General features: G+C 44.2%; 1 protein-coding gene across 5 annotated transcripts; it reads left to right on the top strand.

Moving 5' to 3' along the window:
- The first annotated feature begins 819 nt into the window (after positions 1-819).
- Positions 820-21,531, top strand: sema6d (semaphorin 6D). 5 transcript variants are annotated; one of them, XM_005746864.2, is made up of 20 exons: positions 823-1,020; positions 7,842-8,013; positions 8,477-8,588; positions 9,222-9,282; positions 9,477-9,539; positions 9,667-9,768; positions 10,598-10,688; positions 10,926-11,045; positions 11,354-11,442; positions 12,294-12,511; positions 12,598-12,729; positions 13,362-13,517; positions 13,893-14,066; positions 14,457-14,597; positions 14,858-14,935; positions 15,085-15,143; positions 15,714-15,770; positions 16,265-16,447; positions 17,357-17,598; positions 17,718-21,531. In XM_005746864.2, the coding sequence occupies exons 2-20, from the start codon at positions 7,890-7,892 to the stop codon at positions 18,837-18,839; spliced, it is 3,324 nt and encodes a 1,107-aa protein (XP_005746921.1). In that variant the 5' UTR covers positions 823-1,020; positions 7,842-7,889; the 3' UTR covers positions 18,840-21,531. The 5 variants fall into 5 exon arrangements, with proteins under 5 accessions (XP_013769745.1, XP_005746921.1, XP_005746923.1 ...); XM_005746865.1 differs by lacking the exon at positions 823-1,020 and adding an exon at positions 1,031-1,904; XM_005746866.1 differs by lacking the exon at positions 16,265-16,447.
- Positions 21,532-22,078: the final 547 nt, after the last annotated feature.

The raw sequence follows: 22,078 nt of genomic DNA, 5'->3' as shown, positions 1-22,078 counted from the left end.
TGCAAAGTAGTGTTTCTTACACAAGTATTGAGATGCAGATCAAACTTTCACAACATAATAGGGCCTGTCAGGACTCTGTGTGTGTGTGTGTGTGTGTGTGTGTGTGTGTGTGTGTGTGTGTGTGTGTGTGTGTGTGTGTGTGTGTGTGTGCTATCGTGGGTGAGGATGTTCATTTGGAAATGATCCTCACACATCTGCCAACCTGCTTTTCTAATGGGGTGAAAATGAGCCTCTTCTGTGCGGGTTTGCAAACCTGGCCGGAATGACTTCTCACATGTATGTCAAGTTTGGGGAAGACGCTCACAATGATATTTGCATATGCATATACAGAAAAGATACTTTAACATCACTACAGCGTTGCTGTGCATGCAGCAAGGTTCGCTGTTTATTTTCCCTACAAGAATAATGCTCATGCAAAACTTGAACTGGCTGCGTTGCATGCATTTGCACAGGAGTAAAACTTTTATGCGACTTTGCAAAAATATTGTAATCTTTAATGATTAAAAAAAACATGAGTTTCACCATGCCCTGCTGAATTAAACACAGAATTGAGCTAAATCTCTTCCTCAAATCCAAACATGGCTAAAGCTGTGTTTTACTAAGCAGTCCACTTGCCACAACTCAGCTGTAAAGATTTTAACTAGAAGCTCTTGCTGACTTAGTGTTGGGGGATGGGGTTTTAACTGAAGAGGGAAGGGGGGCGAATATGGGGTCACACAGGAGGAGAAATGGAAGAGGGAGGAGGGTCGCTGTTTTCTTTCTCTATGCTTTAGGAAAAGAAAGGAAGGAAGCCCTAGCAAGGAAGAGAAGCCCGAACCAAGTGAGGAGAGATGGATGATTGGGGGAGGGACTGGAGGAAGAGCGCTGTTCATTGGTAGGGCTCGGGTCGAATTACACCATTTGCCGTGCATTAGTTTGTTTTTCTCCCAGCCTGGAGAAGTTGATTCACTGAGACGCGCAGAATCTTTTTTGGGAGATTACGGCAACGCGAAAGGATACAAAATAATCATTTCCGATGAGGTGAGTTCCTTGCAGCTATGTGGACACAGGCTTCTTTGTTGCGCCCGTATTTTGCAGTGAAAGTCGAGGAGGGGGGGGAGTAAAAACTAGAGAGGAGAAGTCTTTGCTGGGAAACAAAATATTTCTTCTGACCACGTCGCTATGCTGCTCTGCAAAACCGATGGTTGCAGGACAGAAATAGTTGAGGTCCGGACTATTTTTACTAGTGCTTTCGTGCAACACTATTCATTCATTCCTTACAGGGCTGGCAAAATGAATCCGTCCAGCTCCAAAGCTTTCCACTCCCAGTAAAGGGGGGAAATTGTAGTTGTTACAGTTCCTCCTCCGGTCTTTTTAAAACTGCCTATGAAACCGGTGATTTCAAACTTCTGCGAACCATATCTGTATTTATTTATTAAAGAAGAAGAATCACAGAGGATAGTTTTGCGTAAATCCCACATGCGCTATCTTGCTCTCCGCGCACCCTCTTGTTGTTTTAGATCAGTTAAGTCAGAGAGCGGCGTAGTAAGGATATCGCATCGTTAATGTTTATATCTTTTCCCTCTGGTTTCCAAAGTTAATCGTAGTGAAAAGGGGGCTGGTGTAACAGTGTATGAGGGAGGAGGAGGGGGGCTGGTGCGGTCGTGGCAGAGCTTTGAAGCTCACTTATCAGAGCGCAGGGGCCCGGGGACGGAGAGAGACTCATCTGAGGCAAGAGTCACAATAATGTGTGGCGAGCGGAGCTGAAATCTGTGCGCAACTGGATAAAAGAGAAAAGTGGGGTCCGGATGGAGCGCAAAATAACAGGAATATTACATGCTGGGGGTTTTCTCGCAAATGGATTACCAAAGGAATATGACATTCTGCTGGACTGCCCCGTTCATGTGTGAAATCGGATACTTGAGGTAGGTGTGCCCAGTGTTTTGTTTTTGCAATTAAACCATGGATAAAGCGCATCTTTTTTCGTTTTTTAGAAAAAAATACGTGTTTCTTGTTTTTTTAAATGTTGGTATTAATATTATTGGATTGAATAAAGGGCATAGCCTATTGCTACTGGCCAATCTATCCGGAGCGCTATACTTAGTCACTATAATCTATAAAAAAGTATCAAGTACGTTTCCGAGTAAAACGTCCCGCTTATCGAATGCAAGAGTGCAAATGGGTTCCTGATTATAATCATGCTGATAGAAATATAATTGGAGCCACGCAAACGTTTTCCTTTAACCTTCCGTGCAGGCGAGTGTCCCTGTTTTTATTACAATTTCAGTCCCAATAACAAAGCGTTTCTAGTCTGAACTGTTAAACAGTTCAGAGCAGGAATAAAAGTGTTTTCTGGCATTTTGACTTTACAAAAAAATCAACTTGGGATCAAAGGCAATCTGCGCAGACGAGCGAAAACAAACGGCTGTTAAACAATTAAGAGGCAAACTGGACGAGCGGTGGAAAATGAAGGTCGTTTGCTGATGTCTTTAAAACATATAATACATCCCCTGATCCATTACTAAAGTCACATATTGGATAATAAATTGCAAAAGCGCCCGTAACCTTTCTGGAGGCAGAGTGGCACGGAAGCCCTGCCCTGTGAATAGATTAAGTGCTATGGAGGCAGTTAAACGAAGCCCCATCACTGTTGTCACTTCACAGATGTCCCCCGCGTCTTTGTTGTCTTTTGTATGAGTTGTGCATGTGGACTAAAAGGGGTCTGAAATGATTTACCACGGACCAAACTTGAATGCCTTTATGCTCCAGTCCATATAATGCATGCATTCGAGCCCGGGCTGCTGCGTGGTCTGTGTGCGTAAAACAGGAGAAGAAGATCCAAAGGCAAAACTTGAAAAATAGAAAATGAAACGGAGGAAAAATGATGAAAGCAAGGGAGTCGAGGTAGTTCTTTTGTTTCATAAGGAGCTATCCAGGCGTGATGAGTTTAATTATTTGTGTCTTAAGGTTTAGGAACATGTGGCTAAATTAAGTAAAAGAGCAAAAGGTGCTTATTTTGTAGTTGTTGCCATACTAATCTGCTTTACTCATATATATATATATATTTTTTTTATTGGCAGAAGTGTTCACTCATTTTTAACTATTGTTGGTTTGTGGTCAAAATGTTGCTGCTATAAATTCTCCCAAAGGCTTTAAGTTTTTATAGAAATAAGGGATAAAGGAGGATGTTTGCATTTCCCTGGAAACTTTCAGCTGGCTGAACCATGTCTCAGAGATCAGAGAGCTCGGCCTAACTGCTGAAATGACAAACTTGAGATATTGGCAAGGCCATCAGACTGTGGCCGGGTCAGACATCAGAACCAAGCCATGGGTTTGTTGACAGCACAGCTGGCTTGTGTGTCTCACTTCGCTTCACTTTCCAGAGGGTTAGAACTCAGTGACCAGAACGATCACCGTTGACCTCCTCTACAGCCGGCCGTAACCCCGGAACAACCACCATTATTAAACCATACAGTGATCAGTATTAACCCTTTGTAGCCTTATAGGTTCCTAAACTGCTGTTCACAAATCAAATTGTTCCATACTTAATTGGCTGAAAGATGAAAGTTAGACCCTATGTGACGCGTTCAGAGTGGGCACGTTTTTATACTTTGCTTTGTTCCTTCTTAGTCCCTTTCGCAGCCTCGAAAAAGCTCTTCGGAACATGGGTCCATGGACCGGGGGTGGGGCTCTATTGTGTTGACTTGCCCAGAGCCCCTTTTGTTTCTTGGTCACACCTGCAGCACAGGCTCTTTGTGCTCTATAATAGTAGAACTACTGCTGAGAACAGCCTTTCTCCTGTTTCACTCCTCCTCTCGCCAAGGTAGAGAACAAAAGGGAGGGAAGCACGGTTTAGGGTGGCACAGCCTTCTCCTTCAGCCAGATCTCTGAAGCAACAAGTCCAACCAAGCCCCTCAGAAGGGATCCTTAGGTAAACAACCAGTGATTAGGGGGTGCTTGTTATTACTCAAGTGGGGAAAAGGAGTATTAATCATTTGTGGGCATGTCTGGGAGCTGCTCTAATCATCTGGCTGGCTCAATCTCCTGTGTGGCTGCATCTTGATTACTTTCCAAGGGCCACAGTTGAGTTTTAACAGCCGTGTCACTGGACGCATGTGGGTTTGAAACAGACAGTCATACATGGACAGGTGATGGTGCAGAAATACAGGTTAGGTCACGATAGGAGCCAATCATTAGAAAACTGACACGGCAAAGATGCATTACATGATATAATGTTAGGTAATCAACTATGGCATGATATTAAAGTCATGCGAAGGGCAAAAACGCCCTTGTAAATACAAAAATCACTGTGGGTAATAAGTGTGTGTGTGTTTTCATCAGGATTCAAATTTATGGCGTCCGATTAGCCAAATAGCTCTCCTTCCATCTCTGTCCACCATTTTCTGTCTGTAAGTTTCTTCGCCACCATGAGTCAGTTCACTTAATTTTACTTCAACCTCATTCATTGATAAGTGCCAACACAAGGAGTCATGAAGTAGTCACTCTGGAAGGTCAATTCGCCATTCAAAGTGGCCGCAATTGCCAACAGCGCCTCGATAAATCAGTCACAAGAGGAATCAAAGCCGTTTATAGCAGCACAAAATTTAGTTCCACCCCAGTTTAGACAAACAGAGTTAAATAATTTAACTTTGTAAAAAAATAAAATAAAAAAAGAACTCCCGGGTCATCCGATTTCCCGTTGTGCAAGATGACAAGTCAGGCAGCCTCAAGCAGCAGCAGCAGCAGCCTTTTGTTCTGCTGGGATTACATCCGCCCTTCACATTCACACGCAATTACAAAATCCTCACGCACTACTGTTGTTTGCTATCCTTTTACTATCCCCAAATTCTCCCAATAGGACCTCCCTGCAAAAACACATTCATCCAGTGCTGCAATTGAGGAGATTTTATGGCTTACGTACTGTATGCCAACGAAAGCACAGCTAAGAGGAGGGTATGTGTTAATCTGTCATTTTAAGCTAAAGGAGCACTAAAGCGTCCCCTGTAACTACCAGAATTGGGCTACAGACCCCTACACCCACCATCAGCAGAAATAGCCACTCGATTCCCCTCCTCCTCCTCCCCCCATGTTTAACACCATGGGTTTGAGCCAAAAACATCAGCAGGGAAAGTGCGTGGTTGTAGGACACTGCAAAGCCTGTAATAACAGAGGTAGAGTAAGGCAAGACTGAATGGCAGTGAGATGCGTGACAAGCCCAGCGTCTCCAGGCTTGTTGAGGCCTATATGTGTGCATACACACACACACACATGCACACGCAGGAGGGCAGGAGCCAGAGAGCGTAAAGGAATAGTCAATAGAAAACATGCTGGGCTCGCTAGAGATTGAGAAGTAATTTTAGATCACTGACCTCTGAATGTCTTCTGTTTCTGTTTTACATTAAAGTTTCTGAGGGAAGCCTTTGCCTTCCACAGCAAGGCTATTACCATGCAAGGAATCATGGGAGATTGGCACTGAGCTTTTCACCCTTAGAGTGTTTTTTTTCCCCCTTCTTTTCATCTGAATTGTTTAGTGGGGGAGAATGGTACAGGGGCAAAAGTGGCATGAATGTGAGTGCTTCTGAAGAGCTCGTGTTAAGCAGGAGTGTAAAATTCTGACAGGTAAGGAAACCATTTACCTGTGAATACAGCCAGGTTTTTGGCCACAGGTACAGCCTGCAGTGTGTACGATAGCGCTATAGAATTGAAACACGGAGCTCGGTTTATTTACTTTCACAGGGCCTCTATTTTTCAGCCGTCGAGTATTTGGTATCTATTTCTGTCTCCGGCTTCTAGAAATTCAGCTATTTATTGCCTGCGTTTTAACGCAGCAGATTTCCTGGTGTGAGAGGCGTCTGAATGAGGAAGTAAAAAAAAAAAAAAAAAAAGCTGTGATGCTTTTAAGGATTTTCAGAGTTGCGTCATCAGTCCTCGTTAGGATCAAGTTTCTTACATTTGCTGCTCCGCACAGATCGGGGAAACTGCATCCATAGATCTGTGGATGGGTTCTGCCCAGTGATTCATTTGTGACTACAGTAGAATTACTGCCTGCTTTAACATTATTGATGTTTGTAGTTATAGAGAGAGCAAACAACCCTTTTGGTCTTCATAAAATCTTCCCTTTTCCCCCTTTTTTTGCCAAAACATCAAACCCGTAATTTAACCACTAAGTGGACTAATTGAGATTAAGCGTTGTCTCATCCATGCCTCACATTATCCAGTCATAATGACATTGCTCTTTGAAAGGCCTCAGTATCCCACAGAGTCCTGAATAGCCATGATTACACACTGGTGATGATTAAAACATGTTGGCATTACCCCGATTCCATCTCACCACTACTTTCATTCTTTTTAGTGACATGCCATCACACAGTAGCTGTTTAGACCAAAATTGGATTATTAATGGACGCACACACACAGCATACTTTACATCAACATGCTGGCACAAAGGTTGTGCAACAAATTAGTTATGCCATCTACATTCTAACAAAAAGATGACATGCCGATTGTTGCTGTCAGGTAAACACCTCGCGGCGGCTCATTTTCTACTTGACAGCCATGTTTGTTTATAATTAATTCACTTAACAGCCATATGCATTGTAGTTTATTTAGTGTTTTTAAACTAAGCTTCTGGACATTTTTTCATAAGCTTGAGGCTCTTCAAAAAATATCAAGATGAAAGTGGCTCGATTTATAGTTACAGATATGGAGAAGTCCATGGATTGCCTTCTCTGGCTGCTGATCTGCCATGTTTCCTGTGTGGATCAATCAAAGCACTAATGGCTTGGCAGGCAGGGCTCACAGACAGCACTGGAGCAGGTGTGCTTTGGGGCTAATTGAAAAATGAGTCAATAGTGTGTGTGTGTGTGTGTGTGTGTGTGTGTGTGTGTGTGTGTGCGCACATGTGTGCGTTCGCGTGCAACACACACATCAGTCTTTGCATTACACCATTTGAAAGAGTGATTACGTATGTGCAGCCGCGTGTGTGCGCATCCAAGTGCGCTCCTGGCTAATCCATCCCTCTGCCTGTGTGACGTCTCCCAGTAAATTGTTTATATCCGTTCAGGCTTTGCCTGCATGAATAATTTGTTTGCCTTATAAATATTTGAATGTACACCGATCATTAATATGCACAGACACAGTCTGTCTCTAAAGTACTCCTTCAGACACTAACATACACACTAAACCCCTGCCACTCCCACAATAAATTATTGCCAAAGTAACTGCTGGTGTATCATGTCTACAATCAGATCCTGTACAAGCTTTTATCCACAAAAATTACTACAATGTCAAAACAGCTGTACATGAGTAGGAGCTCATAATACAAGTATGAGTGAATCACTGCGCTGCAATAAAGCACACCGACCCCAAGGAAAAGCTCGAGCAATAACCACAACTAGAGCGCTGATAGAGGTGTGCTGAGGTTAGAGCAGAGGCTACACTTGTGATGATGATGAAGTTGCAATGTGCTGATTAGTGTTGAGCCTGGCCCAGTACAAACCAATCAGAGCACAGATGTACTGAGACAGCAGGCCTGCCACGTTTCTAACAGAGTCGACTTCCGCTCTTTGCAACACACACCGAGACACCCCACCGGTCAGTTGGCTGACCTTCCCTTAGACAACAGATGCAGGAAAAGGTAGAGGGGAAGTGCCAAGCGCTGGCACTGAGAGCTCAGTCATCAATAAACACGAGAGCGTTTTACTGTATGTTTGCATCACAAAAGCTTGAAAAAGAGACAGTTGTTGCTCCGAGTTTAACAAAGGGTTTGGACTCGGTTCGCGTAGTTCACAGCGGTACAAAAGATTATATTTAGCACATGTCAAGTAACGAGAGCATGTCATTTTTTTTGTGTGTGTTTCCAGGTAACATCTCCACCAGTGTGAAACAGGAAGTGTCGTCTGTGAGCAGACATGGGCCAGAAAGCTGCGCTTCTGCTCAGTGAGCTGCTGCTGCTGCTACTGACAGTCTCGCGCACTCTCCTCGCAGTCAGCTTCCCGGAGGACATCGTACCCCTCGATGTCGTTGACGCGCACTGTGAGTACACCCGTAAATGAGCTCAACAGAGACCGGGTTGAGATTATAATTACTCGAATGTCACTCAAAAATAGAAATAAAATAATGACAATCCCCATGTAAACCTTTTACTTGCTCCACTCAGAATATTGTTATAAAAACTTAAGACACACACTAGCGCCTCCTCCCTCTCATCGGGTCCATACTTTAGACGCTTGCATCCCATATCCACCGTAATAAAATCAATCTGCTGTGATGTAATGGAATAACAGAGTGGTATGCTGGCATAGGCAGCCGTTATCGAACACACAAAAACATTACAATGACGCACAGGTCTGATTGGAGAGACTGTAGTTGAGTCTACGTACACATAATTCCCATATCTAACTATGTGTTTAATCAGAACAGGGTGGTTTATCAGCGTATCACTGTTTGCTTTTACCAGTAGCCTCCCGTTAATAGCACATGTTTGTTGTCACTGCAGTTTCACGGCGGTACCCTGTATTCAGAGGCAGGCCCTCTGGCAACGAGTCCCAGCATCGCCTTGACTTTCAGCTGATGACCACGATACAGGACACTCTGTTCATCGCTGGCAGGTAAATCCAACACACACACACACATACACACACCTCTCCCCCTCACCAATATACTCAGTCACTCCTTGGCAGGTAAACAGTGGCATAAAGGGGTGGGATGCGGGGAGGGTGAGCTCTTAGCGTTATTGGATCTCTGGCTTCTGGTCGTGCATCTGATGTATATGGCTGGTATTGATCCAGTAAAGGCGTCTATCTTCCCGGCCTGACGCGCTGTCAGGGATTTCTTGGCATCTTTACATTTCTTTTTGCTATTTATGGGCAGTGGGATTAATCTGACCACTAGCACTACTGTAATATTGTAGCAGGAAATCACTTTGGCATCTAACAGTATAACACCTTCCCCCTCTGGAGCCCCTGTAATCACCACCACATGTATCTGTGTTGTCAGATGGTATGCTAGAAATGTGCATGTTTTTACTGAAAGTGAAGTGAAATTGTGTTGTGTATTTGTTGTCACGTTTATTCATTTATTTATTCTCTAGTAAATGAGGCCTTCTAATGATAAGGACACAAAATATTCTCATAATTGGGAGAATAATAAAATACTTTGATTAATGTACACACACAAAGACCCAGTAAGTAACAATATATTCTTGTTGTCACTGAGCTGCATGTTTTGTTGTTCGTCCACAGAGATCAGGTGTACCTAGTCAGCCTGAGAGAATCCTACAGGAATGAGATCATTCCTTACCGGGTAAGATTCTCACCACAAGTTGCTCTCGCAATCCACAAATACTGAAAGGGCTTCATAGAAAATACTGAACCATTCGTCACAGAGTGGACAGGTGGTAAAATGAGAGAGTGGAAAAAGTGTGTGCCTGCGTGTTATGTCGCACGCATGTGTCTGATACCTCATGATGTTGTTCTTTTTCTTCTTTTTTTTTACAGAAACTAACATGGCGATCGGGCCAAGCTGACAGAGAGATGTGTGCTGTGAAGGGAAAACACAGAGTAAGTAGGGGGGAAAAATCATTAAAAATCACTTTTTGTTTGGTCACCCGTGTCACCCATGACACGGACAGAAAGTTAAACTACAAACCTCTGAAAACACAATTTAATGTTGTGCATTTTCCTCCAGGACGAGTGCCACAACTTCATCAAAGTTCTGGTTCCAAGAAATGATGACCTGGTGTTCATCTGTGGTACTAATGGCTTCAACCCAATGTGCAGATACTACAGGGTCAGTATTCAGGGTCAGAGCCTGTGATTCATTAGGCAAAGCTCATGCAGGCTGTGTACAACAGCATGCAGTGGTCCCTCGTTTACTGCAGGAGTTACGTTCTAAAAAAAACCTGCGATAGGTGAAATCTGCGAAGTAGCCAACTTTATTTTTTACAATTATTATAGATGCTTTAAGGCTGTAAAGCCCCTCACAACACACTTTATACCCTTTTCTCAGACAGGCACGAACATTTTCACACTTTTTCTCTCTTGTTTAAACACTCTCAGTTCAAACCTTCGTAGAAAAATAAATCCAGTATTATAGAATGAAGTCAAAGGCAGCCTTTGACGGTGCAAAACGTTTCATCGACATTGTTGTATTCGTTGTTGAGAACAATTACAAACATACAGTACAGCACTTCAGAGTCACACTGGTAGCGATCAAAGAGTTATGTAAATTTGACAAGCTGAATGCATTCTGTACTGTACAGGAGACACGGCACGAGATTGATTGACAGTCTACAGCCAATCAGGACGCAGAACACTGCATAGTAAAAAAGGGAAGAAAAATAACCCATGCAAAATTGTACCAAAAAAAATCTGCGAAACAGCGAGGCTGCGAAAGGTGAACCACGTTATAGGGAGGGACCACTGTACACCAAATGTGGACTGTTACTAGATAAACAGCAATGTTTTACTTCCTGTACTATCTTTTTTTTAAATAAATTTGACAAGATTCCTTTCAGTGATTTATGTGTGCACCAGTGCTTCTGTGTGTGTGATTGTTTGCACCGTGCCTCTTGAGAAAGCTCTTTTTAATGTGTGGGTGATCGCTCCGTTCCCTTCAGCTGGATAACCTAGAGTTTGATGGGGAAGAGATCAATGGACTGGCACGGTGCCCATTTGACTCCAAGCAAACCAACGTTGCCCTTTTCGCTGGTAAGGGTCAAGCACACACCTGCCCACGCACGCAGTTCATCTCGCCAAAGAACAACTAATGTGTTCCTACTTACGCTCTCATTATCACCCCTGTGTCTTTGCCACGGTAAAACTGGGCCTGCAGCGCTAGCAACTCGGCCAATTAAGCTCTATAAAAGAAGACAAAACAACAAAGGATCCAAGAGCAGCGCATCCTACTTTTTGGTGACTGTGTTTCCTTCTTGTTTTTGTTCTTAGAAGGGAAGCTGTATTCTGCAACTGTAGCTGACTTCCAGGCCAGCGATTCTGTCATCTATCGGAGTATGGGTGATGGATCAGCCTTGAGAACCATCAAGTATGACTCCAAATGGCTGAAAGGTAATCCTTGTTTCTCTCTCCTCTTACTTCACTTGAGATACATGTGTCTACCTGCCAGCTAGCTCGATGCTCATGGTGCCTTTGCGTGGTATATGTATGTGCGCTGGCTGTCAGGGTTGTTTTTGGAGTGATAGAGAGCTTCCCTGCCTTGCCAAGCTCTAGGAGGATATGGCCTGTTCTCTCACAGGCAATCTAGGTCATCCCCAGTCATATACAGCCTTGTACAAATCCCTGAAATATTCAACATGCACAGTGGTGGTGACAGTGCAGAAATACACTTCAACTCTCTGCCTCTGTCTCTCTTTCAGAACCTCATTTCCTGCATGCTGCAGAGTATGGGAATTATGTGTACTTTTTCTACCGGGAGATCGCGGTGGAGCACAGCAATCTGGGAAAGGTAAGACCGTGCACCTGCCGTTTATAATGCATCACGTATTCCACACACAGCATATGCAGGCCTTTATCCAAGACTACAGCTTTACGCCTCCCTCAGTGCCTGCGTTTCTGCCACAAATGGGCCCGGTGGTAATGGGGGCCCATTCAGGCGCTGACACTACATCACATTAGAATACCCGAGAAATTTCACGACAAGTGTTTGGTAGGGATGTTCTACTAACGTAAAACCATTACACAGTGGTGAGGATTTGTCTCACAGAGATTGCACGCTTTTGTGTACGCCTCTCCCTGTGATGCACACACACGCAGATGGCATTATAAATGTCCCATGTTTGAAGCCAACCTCAGATTTGACCATGCCTCATCCTGAGCTGGCCGGGCCACAGGAAGCCGGCATCCTCCATCAGCCACCAGCTTATGAATATTTCAACCCAACTAATGCTGGGGTGACACCTGGGCTCTGATGGAGGTTTGCACTGGTAAATAATTAAAGCTATCCAAGCCAACTGCTTTATCATACTTGATTTATGCTTTAAGCCTTGTCAGTATGTGCAGTCCAACACACTTACACATGGCCCAGCTTTAAGTCAGTATAGGCCCATTGCATGTGTTTGTTTGTTTTTTTTTTTTTTTTTTTTAAAATATTTGCTCCAGTCAGAGTGAACAAGTTAAATATGAGAGAGTCTGTTTGTTAAGTCATCTGTGCTGAGTTGCTACAGGATGGGGAGATGCATTATTCAGCATGTTGAAGTGTTTTTAGTGGCATTCACTGAGATGCCCTCCTCATCTGCACGCCTCAGTCCTCTCTGGGAAAAACAACAACAGCAACAAAAAAACCTCTGCACCTCACAGGTTGTGTATTCCCGCGTGGCCCGAATCTGTAAAAATGACGTGGGTGGGTCACAGAGGGTGCTGGAGAAGCACTGGACCTCTTTCGTGAAGGCGAGGCTGAACTGCTCCGTGCCGGGGGAGTCCTTCTTCTACTTTGATGTGCTCCAGTCCATCACCGACATCATCGACATTAACGGGGTTCCCTCTGTGGTGGGCGTGTTCACCACGCAGATGAACAGGTGAGCCGTAGCTGCTGCTGCTGCAGGAGGAATTAAGAGTTCAAACAAACAGGGGATTTTATCTAGATATTTTTCCTTTTCTGCAGTATTCCAGGGTCAGCGGTGTGTGCCTTCTCCATGGCTGATATAGAAAAAGTATTCTTGGGCCGGTTCAAGGAGCAGAAGACCCCTGACTCCGTGTGGACTCCGTTCCCAGAGGAGAAGTTACCCAAACCTCGGTAACGGTTCATCTTTTCTCTTCCTCAGAATAATATCCAAATTCTGAACCTTGCTAAGCACGTGGAACCAAGAAACTAAACTAAGAGGGCGATGTCCAAAGGTGTTTTTTTTTTTTTTAGATTTTAAACGTGGCGCGTCTTCGAGCAGATGTGGTGCTGGACTCGTCAGCTGTTTACCGCCTGTCATTTTTCACCTTGTCTTAACCCTTCTTTGTCCAGGTTAAACCCAGTGAAATGAAATCTTTTGCACCAGGTTATTAGTTTTGACCCAGCACACACATTTACCATCTGCTGACGATTAAATAATTAATTTAGTATAATTAGATGCGCTGCATATTTAACCTGTTTACAGTCAGCGCCTATATTTGCAGCCCTGCGTACAAAACACAGAGTCCACGAAGCACGTAATTACCCCAGTAAATCATTTATGGGAGGATAACCATGCATATGTATATTTTATGCCTCCAGCTGAGGTCTTTTTGTGATCCTAATAAGCACCTGCTACTCTCCCCCACCCTCTCGTGGCACTTTTCCATCCATCTCAGAACACATTATTATTACTCCCTGGTGTGCGATCATATAGGCTGATCTTTGACCTTTTGCCCTCCGTGCAATGGCACTCTCTATCCTAGACCCGGGAGCTGTGCAGGTCACGGTCCAGCTGCGTCCTTTAAGAGCTCCGTCGAATTCCCGGACGATACCCTGCAGTTCATCAAGTCCCACCCCCTCATGGACACAGCTGTGCCTTCTATAGGAGATGAGCCTTGGTTCACCAAGACACGGGTCAGGTAAACGCATAAAGAGCATATATCTTACATTTGAAACTTGTGATTTCAGATCATACCTTTATTGGAAGGATAACCAAGTAAAGTCTTCCTAAAAATAAAAAGTAATCAAAAATCTTGCCAAGATCTTTTACGACCCAGATCTATATCATAGCTGAACATTTGTTGTGAATCTGTTGGTATTTTTCAAATGTGGATGAAGTAAGCCCTTCAGTGGAAAATTGGTAAATAGTATCCATAGATGACACAAAGATATAAAACAGGCCTTACCTATGTTGATCAGTGAGCATATGGGATATGTGTATTCAAATAGTCTTTCCTATTTTGCATGAAATAACTCCTGCTGTGAGTAACACATGCCTTCTGCTACGTATAAAGGTACAGGCTGACAGCGCTGGCTGTGGACAGTGAAGCAGGACCCCACAAGAACTACACAGTGGTGTTCATTGGGGCTGAGTCGGGGGTCGTCCTCAAGGTTTTAGCCAAGACCTCCACCGTGTCTCTGAATGACAGCCTGCTCCTGGAGGAAATAGACATCTTCAACAGGGCCAAGTAGGCACACATGCACTTTTCACCCTCTCTCTGCCTGCTCCCTCTTCTCGTTTCCTCTTCCCCTTCTGTCTTTTGGCTGTGGAGTCAGCAACTCTTACAGTGATGATTCCTGGCACAGATGGCAGTGTCTGTCAGCTTTGTGCTCACGTGCATGTGTGTGTGTTTTTTGTTTTTCTGTGTTTTTGTGTTTTTTGAGTCTGGTGTGTGTGTGTGTGATTTTTGGAAGCTAAAATGCACACTGCCAGGAGTCAGGGGTTAAATTCTTGTTAAACTGTAAGAAGAAGCTTCTGTGAGTCGTCAACCTAACAAGTGATTAAATCTTCCGAGACTGAAACAGGAGACGGACGGGTCTGATAGACCTCTGATTAGGTTTCTCTCCACCCTGTCCAGGTGCCTGTCTAACCGTGAGGATGACAAGCGTGTCCTCTCGCTGCATGTGGACAAAGACGCACACAGCCTTTATGTCGCCTTTTCAAGCTGTGTCATCCGTATTCCCCTGAGCCGCTGTGAAAGGCATTCCTCCTGCCACAAGTAAGTGATGCACTACTGCACACGTAGGAGGTTAAATGAAAATGTCCTTTGTACAGCCAGTCATAGCTTTATTGTTTTGTTCTTCGGCTAAATGTCATAAAAGCAACGATAACAGCTTTACCCTGTGCCTTGTGGTTAATGTTCAGTCAGTCACAAGTGATTATAGCGTTCTTTCCAGAATGATTAAACCTGGCGTTCTGGTGTGTGTGTGTGTGTGTGTGTGTGTGTGTGTGTGCGTGCGTGCGTTTTTGCCATACCAGGTCCTGCATTGCATCAAGGGATCCTTATTGTGGCTGGAAGCCTCACGGAGCCTGTGAGAGGATACAGCCGGGTGTTTTGTGAGTTCACAGCCCACCTGCAATATGAAGCACAAATATTACAGATGAGAAAATGACAAGAATATTTATTTATTTTTTGTTGTCGCTGCTATTTTGGATTAATATCTGTTTCTATCTGTCTTTCTCTCTCTCTCTCTCTCTCTTTTCAGGGCTGGATATGAGCAGGATGTTGAATTTGGAAACACGGCCCACCTCGGAGACTGTCAAGGTATCGATCTCATCTCCATGCCATGCTATTTGTCCTCAGACATATACAAACACACACATGCAGCTATACACACACTGTACACAAACTCATCTCTGCATACACCATGAGCCTGCACACTCACATCAGTAACCACTCCAGTAACTTGCCCCTACATTAGTCTTACGTGCAGTATTAACACACATATCTACATAGAGTACATGGCCACCTGTAACTAATACCGCCCGTGAGGCGGAAACATGGACATGTACAATTGAGGGTCATGTTCAGCCGGTGCAAATGACAGAGGTCTTGTGATATGTCACGGCTAGAAAATGTACATTGACTGATTTCACTGCACCTGTCCCTTCATATGTATCAGCTAAACATGACCCATGGCTGAACCACAGTATTGATCAGAACCAGAGTGCCTCCAGTAAAAAAAATGACACTGCTGGCCGAGTGCTTAATATACTTCCTGTTAAAACCTAAACTAAGCTGCACTCTTAGTGTCTCTCAGGAGTTTTATTTTTCTTTTCTTTTAATTTTCAGAGTTTCCTTATAATGATTTCTTGTCCCTTTTAATTCTTTTAGCATTTTTGGGCACTACTTCAGCGCCAGATTACAAATCATTTGGCGATCCTACCTCTGGTTAGTTTGATCTTTTACTCAAATGGTTTCTTTCCTTGAGTTCAGCATCTCCTGCCTTTTTCTTTCAACCCCTGCTTCCCTTCATCTTTTCGTATCAAACACCTCTCGAATGCTAATATTCCCTGTGTTCATTTTCATCGCCATCAATAACCGAACCACCAGGCAACATCAGCACTCTCACTGGGCGACGATTGACTTCCTCCTTTTCACCCATCACCTCCTGTTCTGATCCATCCTCCCTCTTGCATGCCTACTCCACTATACCATGGCAACCTTCCTGTTGTGTACCAACTCCTCTTTTAACCATCACTTATTTCCTTTTTAAATTGTCTTCAAAATGTACATTTATTGGTATTTGAAAACACAATCATTTAAACTGTGATAAAGTTTACTCTTTTGTTTTTCCATACACTCTACCGATGCCTACTAACTGGGATGATAACAGTATGCTTTTCACTCGTCTGCACAGTTTAACAGTTTGTTTGTCACCACAGACATGGAGTTTTCATCAGCGCCAGTCACTATCCAGCCCAGTGGGCCCATACACCCCCCAGTACTCATACCCAGTCAGAGCCCCAGCTCTGGGCCTGATCCAGAGCTCTACGGCTCACGCTTTGTGCTGCAGGATGACCCAGCCACCTCCAGTTCTTTAGACTCTATCCCAGGGGGCCAAGAGGGTAAGGCCCACAGGGAGGCAGCCAGCATGCTGCATTGAGCCTGATCTGATAGCTGCCAGGAAATGTCACAAAGCCACGCTAATGTGAAAGTACACATATATGCAAACACACTGTGGTTGCTAATACGGTTTTCCCTTAGATAGCATGGCAGATATTAGTCTTTTCATTAAACATTTATATTATGATTAATATTTTATTTTCATAATAACTTTTTTCTTTACTTAAATGGTAATTTCCTTCATCTTCTTTCTTTCTTTTACGCAACACTGCTCTAACGTAGTTTCTTTAAAAGCTCTTGTTAGGAATGGCCTCTTGCAGGTTAGACTTTCTAACCCTAGTTCTAGTAATAGATTACCCTGGCTGGTAAATCATTGACTGGACCAGCTCTGCCACATCATGGCCGCACGGTGGATGACTAACTCTTTCAATGTCTGTGGTTACTAACAAACTTTCTGTAGAGCAGCAGCTATCTGAACACCTGGATGGCAAACACTTTCCTCTGATCAATTTCCTGCTGGTTGATCTCCTGCGGGAAGAGATTGACTTGGCTCTCTATCTGAGATAAGAGCGCACTCCTAACCCTTTAGTGCTGGATGCATGACAAAAAGTGTCTTGGAACGTGGGACAAGGCCACACTTTGAGTCTTCCCGGCTGAACTAACATAGCATTTCCTCTTAAAGAAGGACAAATTGGGTGTGGGTACATAACAGCTTCTTCACCATATTTCTTCTTCATCTTAGATTAGGATGAATGTAACAATATTTGTGGTTAACTACGTTGTATGGTGGAGGTTGAAAAGCAGAAGCTTAAGCATGGCTGTGTTCACACAATACTGTATCATTTCTGCTGTGGGTACACGTCACGGAGTCGTTTCGCCAGAGGGTTAACTGATGCCTCACTGTTTTGTAGGTGTGTGGGATATACAAGCTGGTGAGACCAACCAGATGGTCCACATGAACATCCTGATCACCTGCGTGTTTGCTGCTTTTCTCATGGGTGCCCTACTGGCGGGTTTAATTGTGTTCTGCTACCGAGACTCATTCCTCCGTAAACCAAGACATGTCCACAAGGATGCAGAGTCTGCACCATCTTGCTCTGATTCCACTGGAAGCTTTGTCAAGCTCAATGGCCTCTTCGATAGCCCTGTAAAGGTACAGCCAAACTACAAACTAAAAAGCAGCTTCAATCATACCGCTTTTGTGGAGAAGAGTCATTGAACAAGATGTGAAACTGTCTAATCTTACTCTTGGTTTTATTATCACATTCTTAGGAGTACCAAACCAACAATGATTCTCCGAAGTTGTACACCAATCTTCTCAGCACTGGCAAAGACCTGAACGCGCCCAACGGTGACACTAAAACCGTCATCTTGCGGGATGGATGTCAGCCCCCCGAGTTGGCTGCTCTGCCCACACCAGAGTCTACCCCTGTGCTTCAGCAGAAAGGTCTACAGCCCATTAAAAATCAGTGGGAGAGGGCACATGGGAAGGTCAGTGGGTCCCGTAAGGAGTCCAACTCATCTGCCAAGAGTCCTCAGTTCCTTCCTTCTTCTCCTACTCCTGCTAACTCTAGCTCCCACCACCCTCACCTCGCCCTGGGACACTCGCACATCCCAAGCGCCGTGGTCTTGCCCAACGCTACACATGACCACCCCAGCCATGACAATGGGGAAGATACACTACCACATTCATCTGAAAAGAAGCTTAAGAACCCAGATTCTAAAGGAGCTAAGAAAGACCAGAAGAGGTCTGTGGATGCCAGAAATACCCTAAATGACCTTTTAAAACACCTCAATGACTCTGTGGCCAACCCCAAGGCCATTCTTCAAGAGGGATCAGTACCCCGCCCGAGGCAGCACCTCACACTCGAGCCCATGGAGGAACTGACTGAAATACCCCCCAAGGTGCCCAGTCGAGAAGCTTCCTTGTACTCTCCCTCCTCCTCCCTGCCGAGGCACAGCCCCACCAAGAGGGTTGATGTGCCCATGCCCACTACACCAACGGGAAGCCTGAGCATGGGGGGCACCCTGGAGAGGCAAAGAGGGGGGTACCAACTCCAGCGGAGTGCATCTCACAGGCACTCCTTATCCACCTCACCAAATGGGGTAACCATGGGGGTGTCTGTGTCTCGCCAACACAGTATGAACAGAGGGGGTTACATGCCTCCGACACCCCCCTCCAGACTTGATTCACATGGTGGAGTTATGGCACCAGGAATGCATTCAGCCCACCCACCCTCAGTATCCAGACAGAGCAGCTACAGTGGGCATGGCTCACTTCCTCGCACCGGGCTTAAACGGACCCCTTCAATAAAGCCAGATGTGCCGCCTAAACCCAATGGGTTTTCACCACAGACTCCACAAATGCGAGTAGTCAACAAGTACAGCTATTAAAAGACCATGGACACTTCAAAGTGAGTTCTTGGCCTTGACTGTAGAGCTTTGAGCCCTGAGGGCTTGGGGGGAGGGAGTACAGATGGGATAAGGCCTAGTGTGTGTTTGTGTATCAACTTGAGGTGTATTTCCCCTTTAAATGATATGCACATTCACTCACACTAAAACCAGAAAGTCATACATATGGCCAAAGATACTCGTTGGGGCCTCTTTGCAACCCTGCAAGCCAACCTCCCTCCCTTGCCACAGTAGCCACAGGATATGATCAGTGGACAGTGGTGAATCTGCTGCTGCCCAGTGTATCTGGGCTTAGGTCTCACCCGTTACCACATTTGGAGCGAGGTTTAGGACACCAGCAGAGGTCACGATGGTGTATGTGGGACCAGGTCAAAAAAAAACAGTGGAATACTTGAAGAATGGGTCTCATTTGTCACTCCCCTTGAGCACTGTCTTCCCACTAATGTGAAGTGAACAGAGAGAAGCCAGAGGCCATAGCTTTGGCTGTAAGATGGCATAAGGCAGATGGAGGGGAAGATCAAAACGTATAGCGCGTGTGTTGTTTTAAGATACACGTGGCCGTAAACAGCTGATCAAAACTGTAAGAAAAGAGAAAGTGTGTGTGTGTGTGTGTGTGTGCTGGCTGACAGGAAAGCAGATTTGTGTAAATGCAGCAAATATATTAGTGCCACTTGCCCAAGAATGCACCTTAAGACATTTAAGACCTAAGTCACTGTCTTTCATTAAAACAACATATTTTCTTTGATCTTCTTTAAACCCCCCCTGGACAGAGCTGAGGTCATACCTCTTTGTCACTCTGTTGTGTACTTAGTAATTAGATTAGGTTGTGGCGAATTGGTCATGCTGGCTGTACACAGAAATGGCCAACTCAAATTTTGCTCACTGGTTTGTGCTATTGATTTCAGATATAGGAGTTTTCCCTGATGCATGTATTCCCCCTACCAGTCGAGGATAGCCTGTGACATGGGTGTGCACATCTGCGTGCGTGTGTGTGTGTGTGTTGTGTATCAGACAGAGGCCAAGGAGTAGTTTTAAGCAACCAAACGCACTGATACATGAAATAAGATGTCTCTCTCTGGGACTGAAACTTCCTCTAACCTCCACTGCCCCTTTGTAAGAATTCAAGAGTGGTTCAAGAGTCTTCTGTCTTTATGTAGCAATGGTATTAAAAGAAAATGCAATTTTTCATCTCATTCTGTAACTGGGTTTCCAACAAAATGACTTTCTTTTATAATCTTTTACTATTTTATTTAAAGAATTTACCTTTTTGAAACTAAAGCAACACCAATGGTTTAGCCCATATATTTGAATTCCACATTTCAAAGCAGGTTTATTCTGTTAAATGTCTGTGTGTGCGTGTCCCCTGATAGAAGAATGCTAGTTTTTTCCTCCCACTTTAAATCCTATTTGCGACATATTTAACTGAACCTAGAACAATACGTGGATGTACCATCTTTGTCATCTGTCCAGTTCTGTAGCCCATGTTCCCTGTGCAGATTTTCTTGCGAGTGGCCCCGTGTACAATCAACACTACATTTATCAATGTGTCCAAATGAGTCATGCTGGGAATGACAAGATACTGTATATACTAAAAAAATACTATAAATAAGGAGTATAAATATTTTTAGGCAAGTGAACCCGAATCTGTGCGTTGTGTGCCTTATTCACGAATACAGTATATAATATTGGCAACGTCAATTGGTCCTCTGTATGTTATGTCATATGCTCGCTATATGAGTGATTTTTAGATAAGCAAATTGAAATTTTAGCAGGATGCGCGTCGGAAATCTAAACTGAAGCGATACTGAAAACACACTGACAAACATTCCATTTGTGGATGCGAGTCACACAAAGGGAAAGCAAAAACACCTACTGGGATATAAATCAGTTCGTTCCTCCTTTACTGCCGGTGTTGAAATGAGTGGTGTTAATCCACCAGGTAAAGGTGCCATGCAGTGAATGTATTTTTCTTGAACGTGGGATGTAGGTAGGGTGGTGAGACCTTGCACTGTGGAGCAGTCAGCTCAACGCAGCATATCCTGCCCACAGCCGATGTATTAAAACAGTGTTCACACAAAAGCCGTCTTTTGGCATGGCCGCCCGGAATCTGTAATTCCCCCAGGATTGCAGGACAGGAATTGTTTCTATTGGCCGGCAGTGACGACCAAGGGATCATTTCTCGTAGCAGTGGGTACTTATTTTTATTTTTTTTTTCTTTTGTGAGGGCGGGGGGTGAATTCTGAAATCTCATTCGAGCGTCAGTTGCCTGTTCAAGCCCAAAGCCACATTTTGTTTACAAGTGATGATTGTATGTAAAGACTTTCTGCCTGTCATCGAACCAGAGTCTGGGCTGTCTCTTTTCTACTCGACACATGCACACTGACATCACAGACACACACTCAGCATACACTGTTCAACTGCCTTGTACATTGCAATATGAACTGGGTCTTTCAGTTGCAATCTAAATTGAAGCCTTTATATTTCAGTCTGGTGTACGTGCAGATGAACCAGACTTTGTCATGTAATTCTAATTTAAATACTGTGCAACGTGGCGATGAGAGGCCAGCTGATCTCCAGAGTATTTGAGCGTGTAGATATGTTGTAAAATTGTACTGTGAATGTGTAAATAATAATGATGGTCTTTGTTTCATGATATTTTTTGTTGTTGTTTTTTTTTTTCTCCATTTTTTTAACACGGCATGTATAGTTGAAATAAAACATTACTGCACAGAAATTGTGGTGTTTTTCACAACAAACTGCTGATGAACTCAGCAGAGCTGGGTTTCGTAAGCCATCTCTTTGTTTATCGTGTTTCTGGACAACTGAGGAAGGCTCAGATTTGAGAGATAGGGCCTTGTGAATCTGGTGGTGAAATGTAGTAGGTAGTTGCAACATGACTGGGAAGGAAGTAGTTAGCTGGGTTCTGGGAGCAGACTGTAGAATGATTAAGACTATTTTTAGATGTCTGGGGCCGGCACAGAGTCAGCCACACCAGATAGCATGTGGGAAAGTTTCCAAATTAGTATGTTCTTGTAGACCCCGAACATCTGGACTAACTGCTCCCCAGGGGATAAGATCTAAGCCACCAATGAGCTGTGGTGGAATGCACACAAAAGTAGCACCCACATACATTTGGATGCACGCAGCGCAAACATCTCGTTTATGTTATGCACTGATAAAGCTGTGGGGAACATCAACAAAGAATAAACAAGTGATGGTTG

This window comes from Pundamilia nyererei, unplaced genomic scaffold, assembly GCF_000239375.1.
Source record: "Pundamilia nyererei isolate P.nyererei 1_Seehausen unplaced genomic scaffold, PunNye1.0 scaffold00184, whole genome shotgun sequence".
Classification (NCBI taxonomy): Eukaryota; Metazoa; Chordata; class Actinopteri; order Cichliformes; family Cichlidae; genus Pundamilia; species Pundamilia nyererei.
The sequence above is the reverse complement of the archived record's forward strand: the minus strand, read 5'-3'. Positions and strand labels throughout refer to the sequence as shown.